At 40.4% G+C, this 21,158-nt stretch overlaps 1 protein-coding gene across 12 annotated transcripts; it reads left to right on the top strand.

Moving 5' to 3' along the window:
* Positions 1 to 6,908: 6,908 nt before the first annotated feature.
* Positions 6,909 to 15,010, top strand: LOC106718804 (loricrin). Of its 12 annotated transcripts, none has more exons than XM_045682791.1 (9): positions 6,909 to 7,006; positions 7,483 to 8,730; positions 8,764 to 9,126; positions 9,469 to 9,513; positions 10,624 to 10,926; positions 11,920 to 12,195; positions 12,697 to 12,708; positions 12,826 to 13,113; positions 14,116 to 15,006. In XM_045682791.1, the coding sequence occupies exons 1-9, from the start codon at positions 6,943 to 6,945 to the stop codon at positions 14,907 to 14,909; spliced, it is 3,393 nt and encodes a 1,130-aa protein (XP_045538747.1). In that variant the 5' UTR covers positions 6,909 to 6,942; the 3' UTR covers positions 14,910 to 15,006. The 12 variants fall into 12 exon arrangements, with proteins under 12 accessions (XP_045538747.1, XP_045538748.1, XP_045538749.1 ...); XM_045682792.1 differs by having other exon boundaries at positions 9,469 to 9,525; positions 10,636 to 10,926; XM_045682793.1 differs by lacking the exon at positions 12,697 to 12,708 and having other exon boundaries at positions 11,920 to 12,183.
* Positions 15,011 to 21,158: the final 6,148 nt, after the last annotated feature.

The following is a 21,158-nucleotide window of genomic DNA, read 5'->3' as shown; positions in this document are numbered from 1 at the left end:
TCTAGAAATTACGAGAGTAAGGAATTTATGGATGGATATTTAGTATTATCATTGGAATTTGCTATCAAGGATGTCATCATTCTAGGAAAAAAAAATTAATAATAAATCAGTTCCTTTGATCTATATTATCAGATCCTTTCAAAGTTAATATTGAAATTAATATAATTTGAATACAACTGAAAATTGGTAGGAATGCTCGGAGCAACATTAAATGTGAATGATCCGCATCGATCCAGCATTTAAAAAAAAAACTATTACTAGTCAATGGTCCCGAAATTGTTTATTTTTCAAAAAATTACCTTACAGTTATATTCCTCATAAAATTAACTATAAAGAATCCTAACATTCTTTTTTTCTTAAAGCCCCTGTTTCAAATCGAATGAAAATGCCAAATACATGTAATTGATGAATGGTGAAGGAAAATTTTTTATCTCTGTTTTGTCAAAGATAATGACAAGAATGACGATATATTTTATACAGAGATCTCTCAGAAACCCACGGTAAGTCAGCTTCAATATATGTATATATATTTTTTTATATCATAAGGTGGCAAACGAGCAAACGGCCACTTGGATTCGCCGCAATAGCAAGGCGACCGTTGTCCATATACATCTGCAAATGCAGATGCGCTGCCTACCTTTATTCAACGGAGAAGAAGACGCACAGAAAGAGGATATTTCTCCTTCCTATGCATCCTCTCCTCCGCCAAATCCACATCCCCTTCCCATCCTTTTCCAATAAGAAAAGGGTGACTAAAATTAGGCCTCCGGTACCACACTCATCAGACGAAACGCGGAATTGCTTCCACTTCACGCCTGTCTTCTGTGTGGTGGTGGTATTGCACCGGTCGACCCGGCCAATTCGTGCACCCAACAAATATTGTTGTTGCGGGATCTACCACTGTTCCAGCTTCAATATAGGGTAAGCTTAACCCCTCTATGGGTACGTGTATGAGCTAACGACGACGCGACGGCGACATGGTTTGTATAGAGCAGTGATTGTCAAACTTATTTCTTTCACCGCCCCCTTTGAAAATCAATTATATTTCAGAGCCCCCTAATTTTTATTCAGCCCTATAACTTAAAAACCACAATTTCATTACTTTAATTAATTTCAATGCACCCCATTTTTTGGGCCCCTTATCGCCTTATAGGTTTCAAACGCCCCCAAGGGGGAGTTGTCGTCCACTTTGGGAAACACTGGTATAGAGCATAGCAATGGATTGCGACTTTGTCAGCGCAAGAAAAAATAGCCTATAAGTTAAAGTTACAACCCCGTCAAAGCACCGACAAAATCAATAGAGTCGTTTCAGATATAACCCAGAACAAACGCGGCCTTGTGTGGACAAACAGACTGATAGATAGGCAAAAAATTATTAATTATAAATTGTTTTTTTTTTTCAGAAATATCATGATTATGTTGTTACTACAAACAAACACTACAATTTTATTATTAATTAGGCATAGATTTATATAACACGTATTGATGAGTTTTTGGGAATTATCACCAAAAAATTACATTTCATCAATTGCACCTAGGATTTGATGGTTGATTTGAACCAAAAATACGATTGAAATCATTATATCGATCTATCTCAGATTATCATTTGTTATATGTAATCTTGATGGAGATCATGAGGATAACCACCAGTATTGGTGTATGAATTGTAATAGAATTAAAGGAATTCCACATTAGTTATTAGTATGTAATCTATGATATGTTATTTATTTTTAACAAGATTATAATTTTAAAATAGATATGCAACAAAGAAATTTAACATATTTAACTTCTTATTTCTCACTAATATTATAAATGGATGGATCGATGTATGGATGTTGCTTGTTTGCTTGTGATCATCAATGCCAATGGACATCCATATTAATGATTGTGGTATGATAAATATAATAAGTATTCGGATACTCTACGCTTTGGTAGAATAAGAGTGTTTCGGCCGTGCCCTGTCGATATTATTTTGGCTATGTTCTACATCAAGTGCCAAATTTCATCAAGATCCGTTCTGCCGTTCCGGAGATACCTTCAAACAAACATCCATCCATCCATACATTCACGTTTATAATATTAGTAAGATATCTTACACCCTCTATGGGGCATCTCTTATTAACTTCAAGTTTCAGAATTCAATAGTGTATCAGTATTATTTTTGACCAACTGACAAGACCGGCAATAATGTTTTTCGAAAATTAATAATAATGTTTGCATATAGGTTGGTTAGTGTGTATATCCATTCCATAACAGCCCATACTGCTTATAGCCTAAACGATTTGATTAATTCTAAAGGGCGGTTTATCGATTTGTATTATTATTCCAAGTAAATCAGGGATATAGTCGGTTGAACTATTAGTTTTTTTTTTATAAATGCACCAGATATCTATACGTCTGATCTATTTATTTCATAAGTGACTAATCCATTCTTGGTCATGCAGAGAATAAGACTTAAAAAGGGCCACGTTTTGATTGTTTTAAATATAATCACCATGACCATGTTTATCGGCTCTCGCCCTGTCAGATATAATAAGGTGATTATTAAAATATAACATTCGAAATGCTATATGTTTTACAAGTAAATTTCCGTAACAAAATTTGATATCGATAATAAGTAAATTAATTGATAATGAGTCAGAAACGAGGTATAGCGGGCGTCATTTACAGAGAATAACAGTACAGCGCGACTATTTTTGATAACTGCCATAGTATCAATTTATCTACCTACCGGGCTTAAAGTACACCAAAAATCTTATACTAGTTTTGATATTGACGATGATGATACGAAGGCGATTGTCACTAACATTCATGCTAGGCCCACTGATTGGTATTTGCTTATATGAAAAGTTCCTAATAAAACTGTAAGACTAAATGTGGAATGATTTCCACTTGATGCCTGTCTTCTGTGAGGTATCGCACCGAACAAGCCGATTCTTCGTGCTCCAGCAGATGCTGAATACGAACTCTACCACTGTTAAGTTTGATTATGTAGTAAGGTGGACGAATTAGGGAAATTCATTTAGTAATAGGCATTTGAATAAATTTTGCATTGCTTTGTAATTGAAATTTGTAAAGTAGTCATATACGAGTATACCCAAGTGATATTATCTTCATATATATATAAAATTCTCGTGTAACAATGTTAGTTACCGTACTACTCCGAAACGGATGCATATTCAGTCTAAAAATCGGTTACAATCTATCTTTCATACCAGTTTTAAGTTTTATTAACTGCGCGCGGACGTAGTTGAGAGCGACAGCTAGTATGCAATAAAATAAAAGGTTATTTCCCTTACATTGTGATAGTTCATATATTTATCATGCTGGCTATAAATGAAAATTTTATCAATACTTCGAAATCAATTTACAATCTGTTATTACTAATAAAATGATTGAACTGTCCATTGCACTTGTAAAATATATGCGCAATATCTCATATTCTCAGCAACGAATCCGATTATGTTCAATACATATTTTGAGGTTACGAAATAGGATAGTGTGTATTTAAATAGCTGCCTAAAAAATCTAAATCAATTGAATTAATTTATTTATATCTTAAATATAACGCAATTAATAGACATTATTCGATCTAGATGCAAAATGGCGGATTATATCAACCATACATAAAAATAAAGTCAATAATTTACTATTTATACAATTTTTAAACACTGTATATATGTTATAATTTAATAGTATAATGAAATAAACTGTATAATGTTATAAGTTAATATTATGAATCATTGTATTTTGTTACTCGAATTCTATATTTTTTGTAAAAGTACAAGCTGAAAACCAGCGCAGTCGCAGTTTAGTTTGTCCCTGCTTCGCTGAGATGGCTTCATTTTGTTTGCAACACTTTTCTATCAAATTTGTGCCTTGTATGTGTTCTATGTTTTATGTTATTTGTGCGGTTATGTTTTTTGAAGCGAAAGGATCAGAATATACCCGAAAATATGATATAGTAATTAATGTTTTAAAAAATCTAGATACATGAGAGAACACAATGTTTTATATTAATTAGTTTATAGTGCTATAGAAAATGGATATTAGTGTTCAGTGCGGAATTAAATATTCTGCCAAAGAGGTGGCATACTGGCTTCCGATACCTTTGCCTTTGTAAAGCAAAAATATAGAGTAGTAAAAGACAATGGCGGGAGAAGTTAACACGGGAATGTTGTAGTTATTAGAGAATACATAGAAATGTTTATGTATATAGTGTTAGTATAAATTGTTTAATAACGAATAAAAGCATTTTGGGGTAGCCTGCTGCTGTTCAATTAATACAACTAGGATTTTATGTAAAACAAATGTTACCTGATTCTTTAATTTTATTAGCATTATAAAAAATACGGATCCTTTTGAATTTCGCGGTTCGCTTATACAGGTTTAATATAGAAATAAAAAATAAAAATAAAAAAAAATAAAATAACATTTAATCCTTCCCACCATTACAACGCAATAAAAAACTAACATATTACAAAATAATTATAAATACATAAAACAGAATAAAATTAAAATTACACTACCATAAAGAAACATTTATAATTAACGTTGCAATGCTGACCGGATAGGGTCCTCCCTCAGCTTTGTATGCTGGGTGCTCCTCTCTGGAACACTCAGCGCTGATCTTCCGCGAAAACCCTCACGACTATCCGCACGCACGCATATAGGTAGTTCGAATCATTTTTATTCTCTCCGCAAGAATGGGTAGATTGAAAACTCTCACTGCTACTATCGGGCGCGGTGCCTACGGGGGCTTGTGAGGGGAAGACAGTTCGGAGAGTCAGCATCGGAAGCTGAAGGAAGTTGGACGCATTATACACATCGGACGTGTCGGTTTCCTAGCGTACAGGGTCGCTAGAATATTCGGTTCCGCGTTCAGTTCGATAACGACGCGTGCACGCTTACGGAGAGCGGTGCATCAGGAGAGCAGCTTCGCTGGCGCCTATAGAGTATTTGACTGTGACTTATTTGATTCACCTGACACCGATAGAGTGACCATGCTCCTGCAGGCGGTGAACGGTGAATCAAGTTGGTAAGTGACACTTCATCTACTAACAACATTACGCCATCCACTGCAGCGCGTAGTCCGTCGTGTACGGAACAATATAGATAAAATGTTTATTGATGATAGGAATATTGTACAAATATTTAAAAGTGAATGCATGTAATATTAGAAGTATTTATGATTTCTAAAGAAATATTATAAAAGTAATAAAGATTATTATAGACCCATCATCGTCAAAGTTACAAAAAAACTTTATAATCTGTAGTCCCGGTGACACTTATCGTGCAATACGTTAACACGTCAAAGATAAAAGAAAAAGATAAATTTAATAAAACAATACTTTGTTTTTAAAATTTAATACTGTTGCTATCAACAAGGTTGTCTTGATTTTATATTGGCTATTAGAAAAAGCTTATTGTCAATGCTTATCACATGATAGGTATTTCGAGAGCCTCGCCCACTGCATGGCTCTTGAATTTTGTTAAATTATAAACTGCTGTATGAAAGTCTAATTTTAGTCCTCCTTACTACTACCATTTTCTGCTGAAAAAATAATGGGAGAGTGGAGATTTGTAATAAATGGATAAGAAAGGGAATATCCTTTTTCTCATTTGTCCTCTCCTGTACATCTACATTTTATTTTCTTGTTGCAAAGTGTAGCAGTCAGAAAAAAATATAAATTCCAATAGAAATACTAAAAATCCACATTTGTACTGCACCTGCACTAAAAAATTTAAATCAAACGATAAACAATATATCGCTAATTAAAAAAAATGTTCGTCAACAAGACGTGATTTTGATAGGTGCTTGAAATTGATCCGATAAAAACCTTATCTTGGAATTATAACAATTCTAAGAAATTCAACGTCATATTTTTTTGGTATTATTAATTTGATTGTGAAACTGCTCCAAACATGCCAACTACAATGTGGTAATTTTTGATGTTAAACTTGTAGAAGTTTTAAGTATTCGGCCTTTTCGGTAGCTAAGAAGTCTATGTATTACCAAAGCGATCGTACTGGCCACTAAAAACAGTGCACGAATTTATTTTGATTTATTGAAAAACTTAGGGATTAAACTGAGAAACTAAGGGAACTAAATAGGGATGAGATTTACGCGGGAAACGGAACAAATAAAATAGTTGCATTTTCGTTTGCAAAATAGTTGCAGTTCACTAATATAATGAAACATTTTCCCGAATTCTGGAATGGTAATATATGAAAATTAAAATCAACTAAAACATTTGTGAAAATGTTCTGAAGTTTTCATTATTATTATATTTATCTAATAAAACAAAGTAAAACTAAAAACGTTTTTATAAAAAACAATATTGTGTTTTGTTTTTATTGTATTTATTAATTAGTGTTAAAAATGTGACAACTAGTTGTACAGTTAAACTTTACTAAAAAGTCTTTAGAAAATGTAATAAAAAGTAAATAATAAACCTAAAAAAAGAGGTATTCCATTTACTTTTTTTGTAAATTGCGTAATGTAAATGACTATCTACTATCTTTGGATGTTGTCATAAATGGTTAACACTTTATTGGCTATCATTTTCTGTGCAACCAACAAGAATCGCATGCACTATTAACAGTGCAAAGAAACCCTTTTCAAACTGCCTTAATAAAACACTACTTTGTCAGTGAATTTGTCTCATATGCAATTAGCCGATTTTATAAACGGGTGGCGTACATGATTTCCCAGTGAATACTTCTGACATTGCATCCGTTGCAAATATAATCGTGTGAACATGAAAGACAAGATCAAAGATAAAGTTTTTTTTTTTTTTGTACATAGATTAATCATATGTTTATCGAATTTTCGGCCAATTAAATGCATATACAATCGTACACGCAGATTCACTCTGATAACGTGATTCCCGTGTACTTATAAAACAGTAGTCGTGTAATTCATGCGCAGTATTGTAATTGATGTTTAAAGTTTCTGTGCGGATTGGAAAATTTACTACATTTAGTGTAAGGCGTATAATGAAAGGTAAAATAAGTAATTTTTATACAATAATTAAATAGATTAAATTATGTTAACGATTTGTTTACGTGCTATTAATTTTTAATAACTTATTATTTTTAATTTAAAATCTTTTATTTTTTTTAAACTTTAATAAATATACTTACTGTATTGCACTTTCTGTAATGGATGTTCAAATAATCTTTCATATTTATTTTAATAATTTGGATTTAATATACTTAATGATTTTATTTTATTTATTGCAATAATTGATCATTCAATTTTTTCTGGTTTCGATTTCAGTAATTATATTAATTATTACTAAAAATTCTTTTGCTCTTTAAATCCATTTTTTCCAATATGATTGAAGATTTTTTTATTAAAGATTATGAATTTGAAACGTAGAAACATAAGGTCTGAAATCATTTACCAAAAAAAATGTTTAAAATTTTAGATAATATAATTAAATTAAAGCTTTGATGTAATTTTTTTGTCCCTTTTAGGCGCCGGGATCATATTGATCTGCGCATTAACACTTGTAAAAGGAAATTTAATTGATATAAACAAAAATGGATGTCCATTGGATTACACCATAGAACGTTTACTTGAGCATGAAGATTGTAATAAGTTCTATCAATGCACAATAGGAGAGTTAGTAGAACACACATGTCCTAAAGATTTACTTTTCAACATTGAAAAAAACGAATGCGATTGGCCCGAAAATGTAATTTGCGGTGACAGAGTCATACCAGATAAGGACGAAGGCAATCAAGATGCGGATGGTGACGCAAATGGTGGAAATTGCAATCCCAGCGAAGCTCCGAGCATTTGTGCTACCGAAGGTTCTGACGACATTTTAATAGCTCATGAGAACTGCAATCAATTTTACAAATGTTTGCAAGGAGTACCTGTCCCATTAAAGTGTGCGTCAAATCTGTTGTACAACCCTAATAAGGAGATATGTGATCGGCCAGAAAATGTAAGTTGTGGAGACAGAATAAAACCAGACTGTGATTTTAACGATGGCAATGACGAACAAGTTGGAGATGACGGAGCTGAAATTGACGATGAGGGAAACTGCAACTGTGACCCCGGAGAAGCAGCATCGATTTGTGCAGCACCAGATACAGATAGTATGTTGATAGCCCACGAAAACTGTAATAAATTCTATATTTGTGCACACGGTAACCCCATTGCAATGTCATGCCCAGCAGATCTTTTATACGATCCCTACAGAGAGCAATGTTGGTATCCTGAAGAGGTCGATTGTGGGGATAGAGTAATCCCTGAAGACAATGGAAATGGCGAAGGCGGCGGCGGTGGCAGTGGAGGCGGCGGTGGAGGCGGTGGAGGTGGCGGTGGCGGTGGAGGCGGTGGTGATGGTGGGGGAAGTGGAGGAGGAGGAGGTGGAGGCGGTGGAGGAGGCGGTGGAGGTGGCGGCGGAGGAGGCGGCGGAGGTGGCGGCACCTGTAACTGCAACCCTGGCGAAGCACCTTCTATTTGCGCTGCTCCAGACTCCGACGGTGTAATAGTAGCCCACGAAAACTGTAACCAATTCTACATATGCGCCCACGGTGTACCGGTAGCGATGCGTTGCCCAGGCAATCTCCTATACGATCCATACAAAGAGCAATGTTGGTATCCTGAAGAGGTCGATTGTGGCGATAGAGTAATCCCTGAAGACAATGGAAATGGCGAAGGCGGCGGCGGAGGAGGCGGTGGAGGCGGCGGCGGCGGTGGAGGCGATGGCGGTGGTGATGGTGGAGGAAGTGGAGGAGGAGGAGGTGGAGGCGGTGGAGGCGGCGGTGGAGGTGGCGGCGGAGGTGGTGACGGCACCTGTAACTGCAACCCTGGCGAAGCACCTTCTATTTGCGCTGCTCCAGACTCCGACGGTGTATTAGTAGCCCACGAAAACTGTAACCAATTCTACATGTGCGCCCACGGTGTTCCGGTAGCGATGCGTTGCCCTGGCAATCTCCTATTCGATCCATACAGAGAGCAATGTTGGTATCCTGAAGAGGTCGATTGTGGGGATAGAGTAATCCCTGAAGACAATGGAAATGGCGAAGGCGGCAGTGGAGGAGGCGGTGGAGGCGGCGACGGAGGCGTCGGCGGAGGAGGCGGTGGAGGCGGTGGTGATAGCGGAGGTAGTGGTGATGGCGGGGGCAGTGGAGGAGGAGGAGGCGGCGGCGGTGGTAACGGCACCTGTAATTGCAACCCTGGCGAAGCACCTTCCATTTGCGCTGCTCCAGACTCCGACGGTGTATTAGTAGCCCACGAAAACTGTAACCAATTCTACATATGCGCCCACGGTGTACCGGTAGCGATGCGTTGCCCTGGCAATCTCCTATACGATCCATACAAAGAGCAATGTTGGTATCCTGAAGAGGTCGATTGTGGGGATAGAGTAATACCTGAAGACAATGGAAATGGCGAAGGCGGCGGCGGCGGTGGAGGCGATGGCGGTGGAGGCGGTGGTGATGGTGGAGGTGGTGGTGATGGCGGGGGCAGTGGTGGAGGAGGAGGCGGCGGAGGTGACGGCGGAGGTGGTAACGGCACCTGTAATTGCAATCCTGGCGAAGCACCTTCTATTTGCGCTGCTCCAGACTCCGACGGTGTATTAGTAGCCCACGAAAACTGTAACCAATTCTACATATGCGCCCACGGTGTGCCGGTAGCGATGCGTTGCCCTGGCAATCTCCTATTCGATCCATACAGAGAGCAATGTTGGTATCCTGAAGAGGTCGATTGTGGGGATAGAGTAATCCCTGAAGACAATGGAAATGGCGAAGGCGGCAGTGGAGGAGGCGGTGGAGGCGGCGACGGAGGCGTCGGCGGAGGAGGCGGTGGAGGCGGTGGTGATAGCGGAGGTAGTGGTGATGGCGGGGGCAGTGGAGGAGGAGGAGGCGGCGGAGGTGGTAACGGCACCTGTAATTGCAACCCTGGCGAAGCACCTTCCATTTGCGCTGCTCCAGACTCCGACGGTGTATTAGTAGCCCACGAAAACTGTAACCAATTCTACATATGCGCCCACGGTGTACCGGTAGCGATGCGTTGCCCTGGCAATCTCCTATACGATCCATACAAAGAGCAATGTTGGTATCCTGAAGAGGTCGATTGTGGGGATAGAGTAATACCTGAAGACAATGGAAATGGCGAAGGCGGCGGCGGAGGAGGCGGTGGAGGCGGCGGCGGCGGTGGAGGCGATGGCGGTGGAGGCGGTGGTGATGGTGGAGGTGGTGGTGATGGCGGGGGCAGTGGTGGAGGAGGAGGCGGCGGAGGTGACGGCGGAGGTGGTAACGGCACCTGTAATTGCAACCCTGGCGAAGCACCTTCTATTTGCGCTGCTCCAGACTCCGACGGTGTATTAGTAGCCCACGAAAACTGTAACCAATTCTACATATGCGCCCACGGTGTGCCGGTAGCGATGCGTTGCCCCGGCAATCTCCTATACGATCCCTACAGAGAGCAATGTTGGTATCCTGAAGAGGTCGACTGTGGGGATAGAGTAATCCCTGAAGACAATGGAAATGGCGAAGGCGGCGGTGGAGGAGGCGGTGGCGGAGGAGGCGGTGGAGGCGGCGGCGGTGGAGGCGGTGGTGAAAGCGGAGGCGGCGGTGATGGTGGGGACAGTGGTGAAGGAGGAGGCGGCGGAGGTGGTAACGGCACCTGTAATTGCAACCCTGGCGAAGCACCTTCTATTTGCGCTGCTCCAGACTCCGACGGTGTATTAGTAGCCCACGAAAACTGTAACCAATTCTACATATGCGCCCACGGTGTGCCGGTAGCGATGCGTTGCCCCGGCAATCTCCTATACGATCCCTACAGAGAGCAATGTTGGTATCCTGAAGAGGTCGACTGTGGGGATAGAGTAATCCCTGAAGACAATGGAAATGGCGAAGGCGGCGGTGGAGGAGGCGGTGGCGGAGGAGGCGGTGGAGGCGGCGGCGGCGGTGGAGGCGGTGGTGATAGCGGAGGCGGCGGTGATGGTGGGGACAGTGGTGGAGGAGGAGGCGGCGGAGGTGACGGCGGAGGTGGTAACGGCACCTGTAATTGCAACCCTGGCGAAGCACCTTCTATTTGCGCTGCTCCAGACTCTGACGGTGTCTTAGTAGCCCACGAAAACTGTAACCAATTTTACATATGCGCCCACGGTGTGCCGGTAGCGATGCGTTGCCCCGGCAATCTCCTATACGATCCCTACAGAGAGCAATGTTGGTATCCTGAAGAGGTCGATTGTGGGGATAGAGTAATCCCTGAAGACAATGGAAATGGCGAAGGCGGCGGCGAAGGCGGCGGCGGAGGAGGCGGTGGAGGCGGCGGCGGCGGTGGAGGCGATGGCGGTGGAGGCGGTGGTGATGGTGGGGGAAGTGGAGGAGGAGGCGGCGGAGGAGGCGGCGGAGGAGGCGGCGGAGGAGGCGGTGGAGGAGGCGGCGGAGGAGGCGGCGGAGGAGGCGGCGGAGGAGGCGGCGGAGGAGGCGGCGGAGGAGGCGGCGGAGGAGGCGGCGGAGGAGGCGGCGGAGGAGGCGGCGGAGGTGGTAACGGCACCTGTAATTGCAACCCTGGCGAAGCACCTTCTATTTGCGCTGCTCCAGACTCTGACGGTATCTTAGTAGCCCACGAAAACTGTAACCAATTTTACATATGCGCCCACGGTGTGCCGGTAGCGATGCGTTGCCCCGGCAATCTCCTATACGATCCCTACAGAGAGCAATGTTGGTATCCTGAAGAGGTCGACTGTGGGGATAGAGTAATCCCTGAAGACAATGGAAATGGCGAAGGCGGTGGTGGAGGAGGCGGTGGTGGCGGCGGCGGAGGAGGCGGTGGAGGCGGCGGCGGAGGAGACGGTGGAGGCGGCGGCGGAGGAGGCGGTGAAGGCGGCGGCGGCGGTGGAGGCGGTGGTGATAGCGGAGGCGGCGGTGATGGTGGGGGCAGTGGAGGAGGAGGCGGCGGCGGAGGTGGTAACGGCACCTGTAACTGCAACCCTGGCGAAGCACCTTCTATTTGCGCTGCTCCAGACTCCGACGGTGTCATAGTAGCCCACGAAAACTGTAACCAATTCTATATATGCGCCCACGGTGTACCGGTAGCGATGCGTTGCCCCGGCAATCTCCTATACGATCCCTACAGAGAGCAATGTTGGTATCCTGAAGAGGTCGATTGTGGGGATAGAGTAATCCCTGAAGACAATGGAAATGGCGAAGGCGGCGGCGAAGGCGGCGGCGGAGGAGGCGGTGGAGGCGGCGGCGGCGGTGGAGGCGATGGCGGTGGAGGCGGTGGTGATGGTGGGGGAAGTGGAGGAGGAGGCGGCGGAGGAGGCGGCGGAGGAGGCGGCGGAGGAGGCGGCGGAGGAGGCGGCGGAGGAGGCGGCGGAGGAGGCGGCGGTGATGGTGGGGACAGTGGTGGAGGAGGAGGCGGCGGAGGTGACGGCGGAGGTGGTAACGGCACCTGTAATTGCAACCCTGGCGAAGCACCTTCTATTTGCGCTGCTCCAGACTCTGACGGTATCTTAGTAGCCCACGAAAACTGTAACCAATTTTACATATGCGCCCACGGTGTGCCGGTAGCGATGCGTTGCCCCGGCAATCTCCTATACGATCCCTACAGAGAGCAATGTTGGTATCCTGAAGAGGTCGACTGTGGGGATAGAGTAATCCCTGAAGACAATGGAAATGGCGAAGGCGGTGGTGGAGGAGGCGGTGGTGGCGGCGGCGGAGGAGGCGGTGGAGGCGGCGGCGGAGGAGACGGTGGAGGCGGCGGCGGAGGAGGCGGTGAAGGCGGCGGCGGCGGTGGAGGCGGTGGTGATAGCGGAGGCGGCGGTGATGGTGGGGGCAGTGGAGGAGGAGGCGGCGGCGGAGGTGGTAACGGCACCTGTAACTGCAACCCTGGCGAAGCACCTTCTATTTGCGCTGCTCCAGACTCCGACGGTGTCATAGTAGCCCACGAAAACTGTAACCAATTCTATATATGCGCCCACGGTGTACCGGTAGCGATGCGTTGCCCCGGCAATCTCCTATACGATCCCTACAGAGAGCAATGTTGGTATCCTGAAGAGGTCGATTGTGGGGATAGAGTAATCCCTGAAGACAATGGAAATGGCGAAGGCGGCGGCGAAGGCGGCGGCGGAGGAGGCGGTGGAGGCGGCGGCGGCGGAGGAGGCGGTGGAGGCGGCGGCGGCGGTGGAGGCGATGGCGGTGGAGGCGGTGGTGATGGTGGGGGAAGTGGAGGAGGAGGCGGCGGAGGAGGCGGCGGAGGAGGCGGCGGAGGAGGCGGCGGAGGAGGCGGCGGAGGAGGCGGCGGAGGAGGCGGCGGAGGAGGCGGCGGAGGAGGCGGCGGAGGAGGCGGCGGAGGAGGCGGCGGAGGTGGTGACGGCACCTGTAACTGCAACCCTGGCGAAGCACCTTCTATTTGCGCTGCTCCAGACTCCGACGGTGTATTAGTAGCCCACGAAAACTGTAACCAATTCTACATATGCGCCCACGGTGTACCGGTAGCGATGCGTTGCCCCGGCAATCTCCTATACGATCCCTACAGAGAGCAATGTTGGTATCCTGAAGAGGTCGATTGTGGGGATAGAGTAATCCCTGAAGACAATGGAAATGGCGAAGGCGACGGCGGAGGAGGCGGTGGAGGCGGTGGTGATGGTGGGGGAAGTGGAGGAGGAGGCGGCGGAGGAGGCGGCGGAGGAGGCGGCGGAGGAGGCGGCGGAGGAGGCGGCGGAGGAGGCGGCGGAGGAGGCGGCGGAGGAGGCGGCGGAGGTGGTGACGGCACCTGTAACTGCAACCCTGGCGAAGCACCTTCTATTTGCGCTGCTCCAGACTCCGACGGTGTATTAGTAGCCCACGAAAACTGTAACCAATTCTACATATGCGCCCACGGTGTACCGGTAGCGATGCGTTGCCCCGGCAATCTCCTATACGATCCCTACAGAGAGCAATGTTGGTATCCTGAAGAGGTCGATTGTGGGGATAGAGTAATCCCTGAAGACAATGGAAATGGCGAAGGCGACGGCGGAGGAGGCGGTGGAGGCGGTGGAGGCGGTGGAGGCGGTGGTGATGGTGGGGGAAGTGGAGGAGGAGGTGGTGGAGGCAGCGGAGAAGGTGGCGGAGGAGGCGACGGAGGAGGCAGCGGAGGAGGCGGCGGAGGTGGTAACGGCACCTGTAACTGCAACCCTGGCGAAGCACCTTCTATTTGCGCTGCTCCAGACTCCGACGGGGTATTAATAGCCCACGAAAACTGTAACCAATTCTACATGTGCGCCCACGGTGTATCGGTAGCGATGCGTTGCCCCGGCAATCTCCTATATGATCCCTACAGAGAGCAATGTTGGTATTCTGAAGAGGTCGATTGTGGGGATAGAGTAATCCCTGAAAACAATGGAAATGGTGATGGCAGCGGCGGTGGTGGCAATGGCGATGGCGATGGCGGAGGCAATGGAGGAGGTGGAGACAGTGGAGGTGCTGGAGGTGGGAATGGCACCTGTAACTGCAATCCAGCTGAAGCGCCATCGATTTGCATGAGGACGGATTCTGACGGTATATTAGTAGCACACGAAAACTGTAATCAATTTTACAAATGCGCTCACGGTGTACCTGTAGCATTGTCTTGTCCAGGAAATCTGTTTTACGACCCGTACAGAGAGCAATGTTGGTATTCAAACGAAGTAGACTGTGGAGATAGAATAATGCCAGAACAGAACGACAACGGCAGCGGCGACGGCTGCCACTGTTCTCCCCGTGAAGCACCATCTATTTGTCGGTCAGAAGGCTCCGATGGAATTTTAATTGCACATGAAAATTGTCGTAAATTCTATTTGTGTTCCAACAATGTCCCGATTGAAATGCATTGTCCTGCCAATCTATTATACGATCCATATGTAGAAAGATGCGGCTTCCCAGAAGACGTTCTCTGTGGTGAGAGAGTTGTTTAAGTTACTGATGTTTTTACTGTTTAAAAAAATGAATGATTAATAACATTCTTATAAATCAAGTCTCAATAATACTTCTTTATAACAATTTTTGATTTAGAATAGTTTTATAATAATTTACCTATTCTTTAATTATTCTTTTGTATCCAAAGAAATTTTTATATGTCTTTTTTACATGTAATTATTTAAATAATAGCAAAAAATAAATAATGAACCAAAAATTTTAAATGTGATTATCTTCAAAACTCTATATAGACTCTGAGCTTCCGTCTATTTTTCTAGTTTAAGATAGGATTAAGTTATTTACATAAAATATAAATTATACTATGTATGATATCAAAAATAAAATATTTAATTATAGCTTACTTTTACTTTACCTTCACCAATTTGTATGTTCCTCTGTTTTCATTGCTCTTGCTTCGACATCCGCTTGGTGTAACTTTTTAATAAAAAAGTAAAATGCTAGTGTTAATCTAAATGTTAATCCGAGTTACAATGCCACGTTGAGTAGAAAATCAAATGAGACAAATTGTTGTCCAGACAGCGTTAAATAAGATAAAAGCAGAAAAGGCATAAAACTACTTGTAATAATAATATTAATTTACGGAACTGAGTATGTGCAATCAAATCATTTGTGCTTCAATTGCTTATCACCTAATCACAGCGTGAAGAATTGCTACTCAACTACGAGCTGTCGTCGATGTGCCCGACGACATCATACATTACTGCATTATGAGAGAACATCTAACCGAGAAGAGAGATCAACTACAGTGGAATCTTCAAGTAATGATAACACTTTAATATTAATTTTAATATTAATGTTACAAGTATTTTTATATTTTTCTACATTTCGCCGGCAACTTCGTCCGCCCGGAATTAAAAAAGAACATAATGAGTAGGCTATGTGTTCTTCTATGCTATGATCTATGCCAAATTTCATCGAGATCCGTTGAACTGTTCCGGAGATACCTTCAAACAAACGTCCATCCATACATCTAAACATTCGCATTTATAATTATTAGTAAGATTAAGAAAATTGAGTCGCCAAACAGTTATCAATATACTTGACGTAAGTCTTTTATTTTATTTGAATTCAATACCAAATTATAATAAAATCAATGATTAAATTCCTGTGAATCTGATTAAAATTATCACTTACGCATTCTATTGTTCGATCATTTTTATAGACACGATAAGGTCTTGTTTTACAATGTTTTTAAAAAAAGATATCATTTTTATTTCAGTTATTAACTATAATATATCGTTCGGAATGAAATAATGACATATTACTGAATTGAGTGAATGGCTTTACTAGTAGAGTACACTAGGAATAAATCCAAGTTTGCAGTCGCTACAATTTGGCGGTTCACTTATTTTATTCAAACCCATCATACAAGAGAGAAAAAAATTCACAGCACATATTTATATAAATAATTTAAGAGAAATGTGGTAAAAGGAGCCCACTCAGCGTATGAATAGACGGCCTAAACAGTCCCTGCGCTGGTTTTCAGCTGCCTCCTTTGCATCCACCTGAATAATTACATAACATAGAAGGTATAACTCAGCCTATTATATTATATAACATCCACTTCAATGACCATACAAAAGAACATACAAATGACACCTTAAAGAAACTAACATGAAAAATACACATTAAGAACAACTATACCTTGAATATACCATGATAAAATTTGAATGAAATATTCCGTAAAAACTTGGAAATAAATTGGCTATATTGTATTACTATAATAAGAACATGAACTAAATAAGAATAAAACAAAAATTGCTAACATTAATACGAAAGTTCAGATGGATGGATGTTTGTTTGAAAGTATCTCCGGAACGGCTCAACAGATTTTGATGAAATTTGGCACAGATGTAGAACATAGTCTCTAAGAACACAGAGGCTGCTTATTATGTTTTTTTAAATTCCGCGCGGACGGAGTCGCGGGCGACAATAATATTATAATTATCCTAATAATAAAAGCTATTGTCATCATTACTTATTATTAATTTCTTATCACATTTAACATTTATCAACGTTAATTTTCATTTTGCTAATTTCATTTAACTTATCATTTTAATTAGTCGTAACAGATTTGTTTATTATTCTATGGGCCAAATTATCTTTTCAATCCGCACTATCTTCAATGTCGGATTTGATTTTTTGATTATTTCTAAAGGCTATTAAATATAAAGAAATAATATATGTGTTTTATTTAAACATCGTCAATACTTATGTAGATTAAAATTATTGCTTACGAATTGGGAAAAAATGATTGGAATGGTTAAGTATTTATCTTTTATAAAAAAAAAAACATTCTGTGTGACAAAATATCATCTAAAACAAATTGGTTTTCATTGGTGTAAAATGGTGGAACCACGGCGGAATTAAAAAATTAATTTTTATTAAAAATTACACGATCTACAAATTGTGTTGTACATAGTTTGATGATATAACTTAACGTTTAAAACTTAAAAATAAAACTATTTTGGATCCCCACATCTTCTTAAGCAAACGTTACCTTTTTTTAATTGGCCATCGTTCCTTACTCGAATAGGACGATGTCCCAGGTTTCTGAAATTAAAAAAGTCGGTGGCCTATGGGAACATAGTATACTTACTCTATTTTAACTTTGATATTAGAAAAAAACGAAGGTATAACTTGTTTTACTGTAATATAAATTAGAAAACGAACCTTTATCGCTGTTTTTGGCTGATTTTATTACAAATATGAAAAGGTAAGGTGAGTTGAATACTCAAGATTATAATTGTTAAATTTAATTTGATTTCTTTAATTACTTTTGATATAATATTCCGTGTATCACTCAGACTTAGCATTACTTTTGGAGTTGACATTTTTACTTAATAATTGCTACGTAATGCTAGCTAAATGAATTTTGTAATTTGCGTGGCCTTTTTGTAATAATGCATAAGTATAATTGATAGGTTTAACAGAACAATTAAACTTTGAAATTCTGGTTGTATTCTTTCTATTTTGACTTTTGTGGTATCGACTCAAAAATATACATACGACAGTGAAAATATAGCTACGATTTAATTGGAAGCTTGTTGGTTACGTAAACTGAAGCTACAAAGCGCCTGTGATTAACTTACGTGCAATTTTGCACAGACGTTTCTTGATAAATGTTTCTATCTCAGGTCTTTTTACGTCAGGCGCCAAAAATTGCGGCCAGCACTATTATAATAATTCAAAGGAAAGAGACACTAAAAGCAGAACTGTAATAAGGGTTTCAGTTTTACCATTGAACTTAATGTGTATCAACACTTACGTGTAAGAAATATTTGTGAATTTAATGGTTTTTGATGAGCAATATTTAGGTAGGTCAATGTTCCTTCATAAATTGTTCATACTGGCCACTAAGAATGTTTCATTTTTAACAAACAAAAATGATCTGGAAAAATAATATTGAACTATCAGCAAACAGAAAAGGAGTTATTATATAAAATGTAAAAATAGAGGTTTATTGAAAAAGTTTTGTATTTGAATTTGGTATAATTTAGTTGTCGAGCCGTTTTTTTAATTTGTTCAGTAAAAATCTAAAAAAAAATGCAACAATAAAACCTGCTGTTTAGTAATAACTTTTGATAGATGTTATTTCATGTCACTTATTTGTATCTCATGTGTCTATTCGTATAAGGAAAGTTATTAAAGATATTCATAAGTTAAATTAAAAAACAGTATTCGTCACGATATTCATCGAAAGATAAGAATTTCTTTTGAATTTGAATAAATCGATGCAATCATTATTTTGTTAAAAATCAAACAAGGATTTGCTTTATCGAGATTATAAGATAAAGTTGTCATTATGCATTTTTCTTTTATATATATTATTTCCGATGGATGATGACAAAATTAACAATTTAAAATCCTAAAAAAACAACATCTTTTGCGGAATGTGCAACTCTACCGTAACACCACTACCATTCAGAAGACAAAATAAACAAAGGGAACATCAACGCTCATGTAAATCTGCAACATGATGCGTTGTTCTCCGTTTTTATGTTACCTTGTGTTCCAACGATTCATTTATTTTGCTGTTTATTAATTATTATATGCGTCAGATCAAAGTGTTATCAATAAATTGATGCGTAATAGTTCTATAATGTTATACGATAGCGTTATCTCTCCTTAGATAAATACTGTACTATTATTCCGGGGATTTTACTGGTACTAAATTATGTCTCCCTCTTACTAGAGTTATGAGTAAGTCGCACGTTAAGCACGACGTTTGAAATTGGTCAAATACTTGTACAAAAAGAATATTGCTATCCTACTAATTCTATTGAAAAAACAGAGACGACAATATGTAACACTCCCTTTTTCGAACTTCATTCTTATTTATTGTCTTATATTTTGCTCTTCTACAAACTACATAAAACTATTTCAAAACAAATTATTCTCGGAGTAAAATTATGAGTAAATGAATTCACGGAAAGTTTTTAAGCTATCAATAGTTTTTAGGAAACAATATTCTTAAACATTTATGTTATCAATGTATTCACATTATATCTGAATTTGATAATTTCATACGAAACAAGGAACTATGATGCTACGTGAATTAGCCGATTAATACAAAACATATTAAAATAATAACGAAGGAAAGATAAAATATTTTCTTACTATTATAAATGCCAATATTTAGATGAATGGATGCATGTTTGTTTGAAGGTATCTCCGCAACGGCTCAACGGATCTTGATGAAATTTGGGACAGATATAGGGCATAGTCTGGAAGTACGCATAAGGCTATTTTTTTTAATTACCCGTGGCAGAGTTGCGGGTGACAGCCAGTTTTTTATAAATTTACATTTAAGGTTAAGTCAGACTGTTACTTGAAATTCTGAGGGTTTCCTCTTTTGAAAAACTTGTATCACAACATATTGTTATTGGGAATTTCTATAAATTAAAAAAGATATCGATATGTTTTGTACAGTTGCTTTTGCAGTGGAAAAATACGGTTATAAGATTATTTTGAAACTAAGCTAAATTGCTACTTATTTTGCGTTGTTTTTTTGCCAGTTAAAAATAAAAGGAAATGCATATAAATGTAATGAAATGCACAATAATAAGACAATGTTGTTGATGTTTTTTTGTTTGTATTTCATAATATTGAGTAATTATAATGAGTAATTTTAATAACTAATAAGATATGCGATTACCTACGTACTTACGTACCTTAAAAAATGATTTTTTTTCCGATAGTTATCAGGCTTACATCATATTGTTGATAAACACCTACAGCCACACATTGTGATATTTTAGACAAGAGGAAAATATTTAAACATAAATACTAGTTAAACCTAGTTAACTGCAATACATAAAATTACCCACAATAAAGCTAGTTTTTTAGCGGCATCTATTTATAACAATGATAATCTTACTTCTTACTAATATTATAAATGCGAATGTTTAGATGGATGGATGTTTGTTTGAAGGTGTCTCTAGAACGGGTTAACATAGGATGTAGAACATAGTCTGGACTACATAGGCTACTTTCACAACAAGTTTTTCTTCCATTCTACGCGGACGGAGTCGCGGGCGACAACTAATATTTGGGTAACTTCGTAAATTATACTTAGATTAAAAATTGTTAAGTACATTTTTATACGAATTATAAGGATTAAAATAAATCTTTACTGATGTCTACTCGTAGTACGCCTGCTTATGGGTTTAATCATCTTTCAAATATACGCGATAACTAACTATCAAAATAGAGATTGTTCTAGAATGTCAGAAACTAAATAGTTCGGTACATACCATGACCATCACAGATTAATTTTTATATTTGATTTTTGGGTAACATTAGATTCATACTTAAATGTAAATTAAGCCAAAATATTAAGGTTTATTACCTAATACACAGAGAGATGAAGATGTTACATTTATACCTAAATAAAAACACAAATGACTGACTTTTTCTTTAGTAAGTACAAGGTTTTAAAGCACGCAATGATCATATAATAGCGAAGTGACCGCTACATAATAAACATAAGTATATAGTACATAGATACGAGGAAATAAACATGTCTGCAACAACATTCTTGTAGATACAGAAAAAAAAAATCCTTAGCCCATTTATTCTCCTCTCCTTCCATATCTTCTCATTAGAAAATAATCAGAATTTAAAAACGATACAATCAATCGCTGTTATAGGAGGAGGGAATATTCCAGAAATATCTCGAATAAAGCTTTTTTATTTGATACATTCAGTGCCACTATAGTTTTCAC

The sequence above is a fragment of the Papilio machaon genome, chromosome 20, assembly GCF_912999745.1.
Source record: "Papilio machaon chromosome 20, ilPapMach1.1, whole genome shotgun sequence".
Lineage (NCBI taxonomy): Eukaryota > Metazoa > Arthropoda > Insecta > Lepidoptera > Papilionidae > Papilio > Papilio machaon.
The sequence above is the reverse complement of the archived record's forward strand: the minus strand, read 5'-3'. Positions and strand labels throughout refer to the sequence as shown.

Coding starts and splice junctions, on each gene's coding strand:
- LOC106718804 (XM_045682791.1), top strand. CDS start 6,943: ATGTTTAAAGTTTCTGTGCGGATTGGAAAATTTACTACATTTAGTGTA. Junction 10,927..11,919: donor AGGAGGCGGTGGAGGCGGCG/GCGGCGGTGGAG, acceptor GGGGCAGTGGAG/GAGGAGGCGGCGGCGGAGGT. Junction 13,114..14,115: donor AGGCGGCGGCGGAGGAGGCG/GTGGAGGCGGCG, acceptor GCAGCGGAGGAG/GCGGCGGAGGTGGTAACGGC.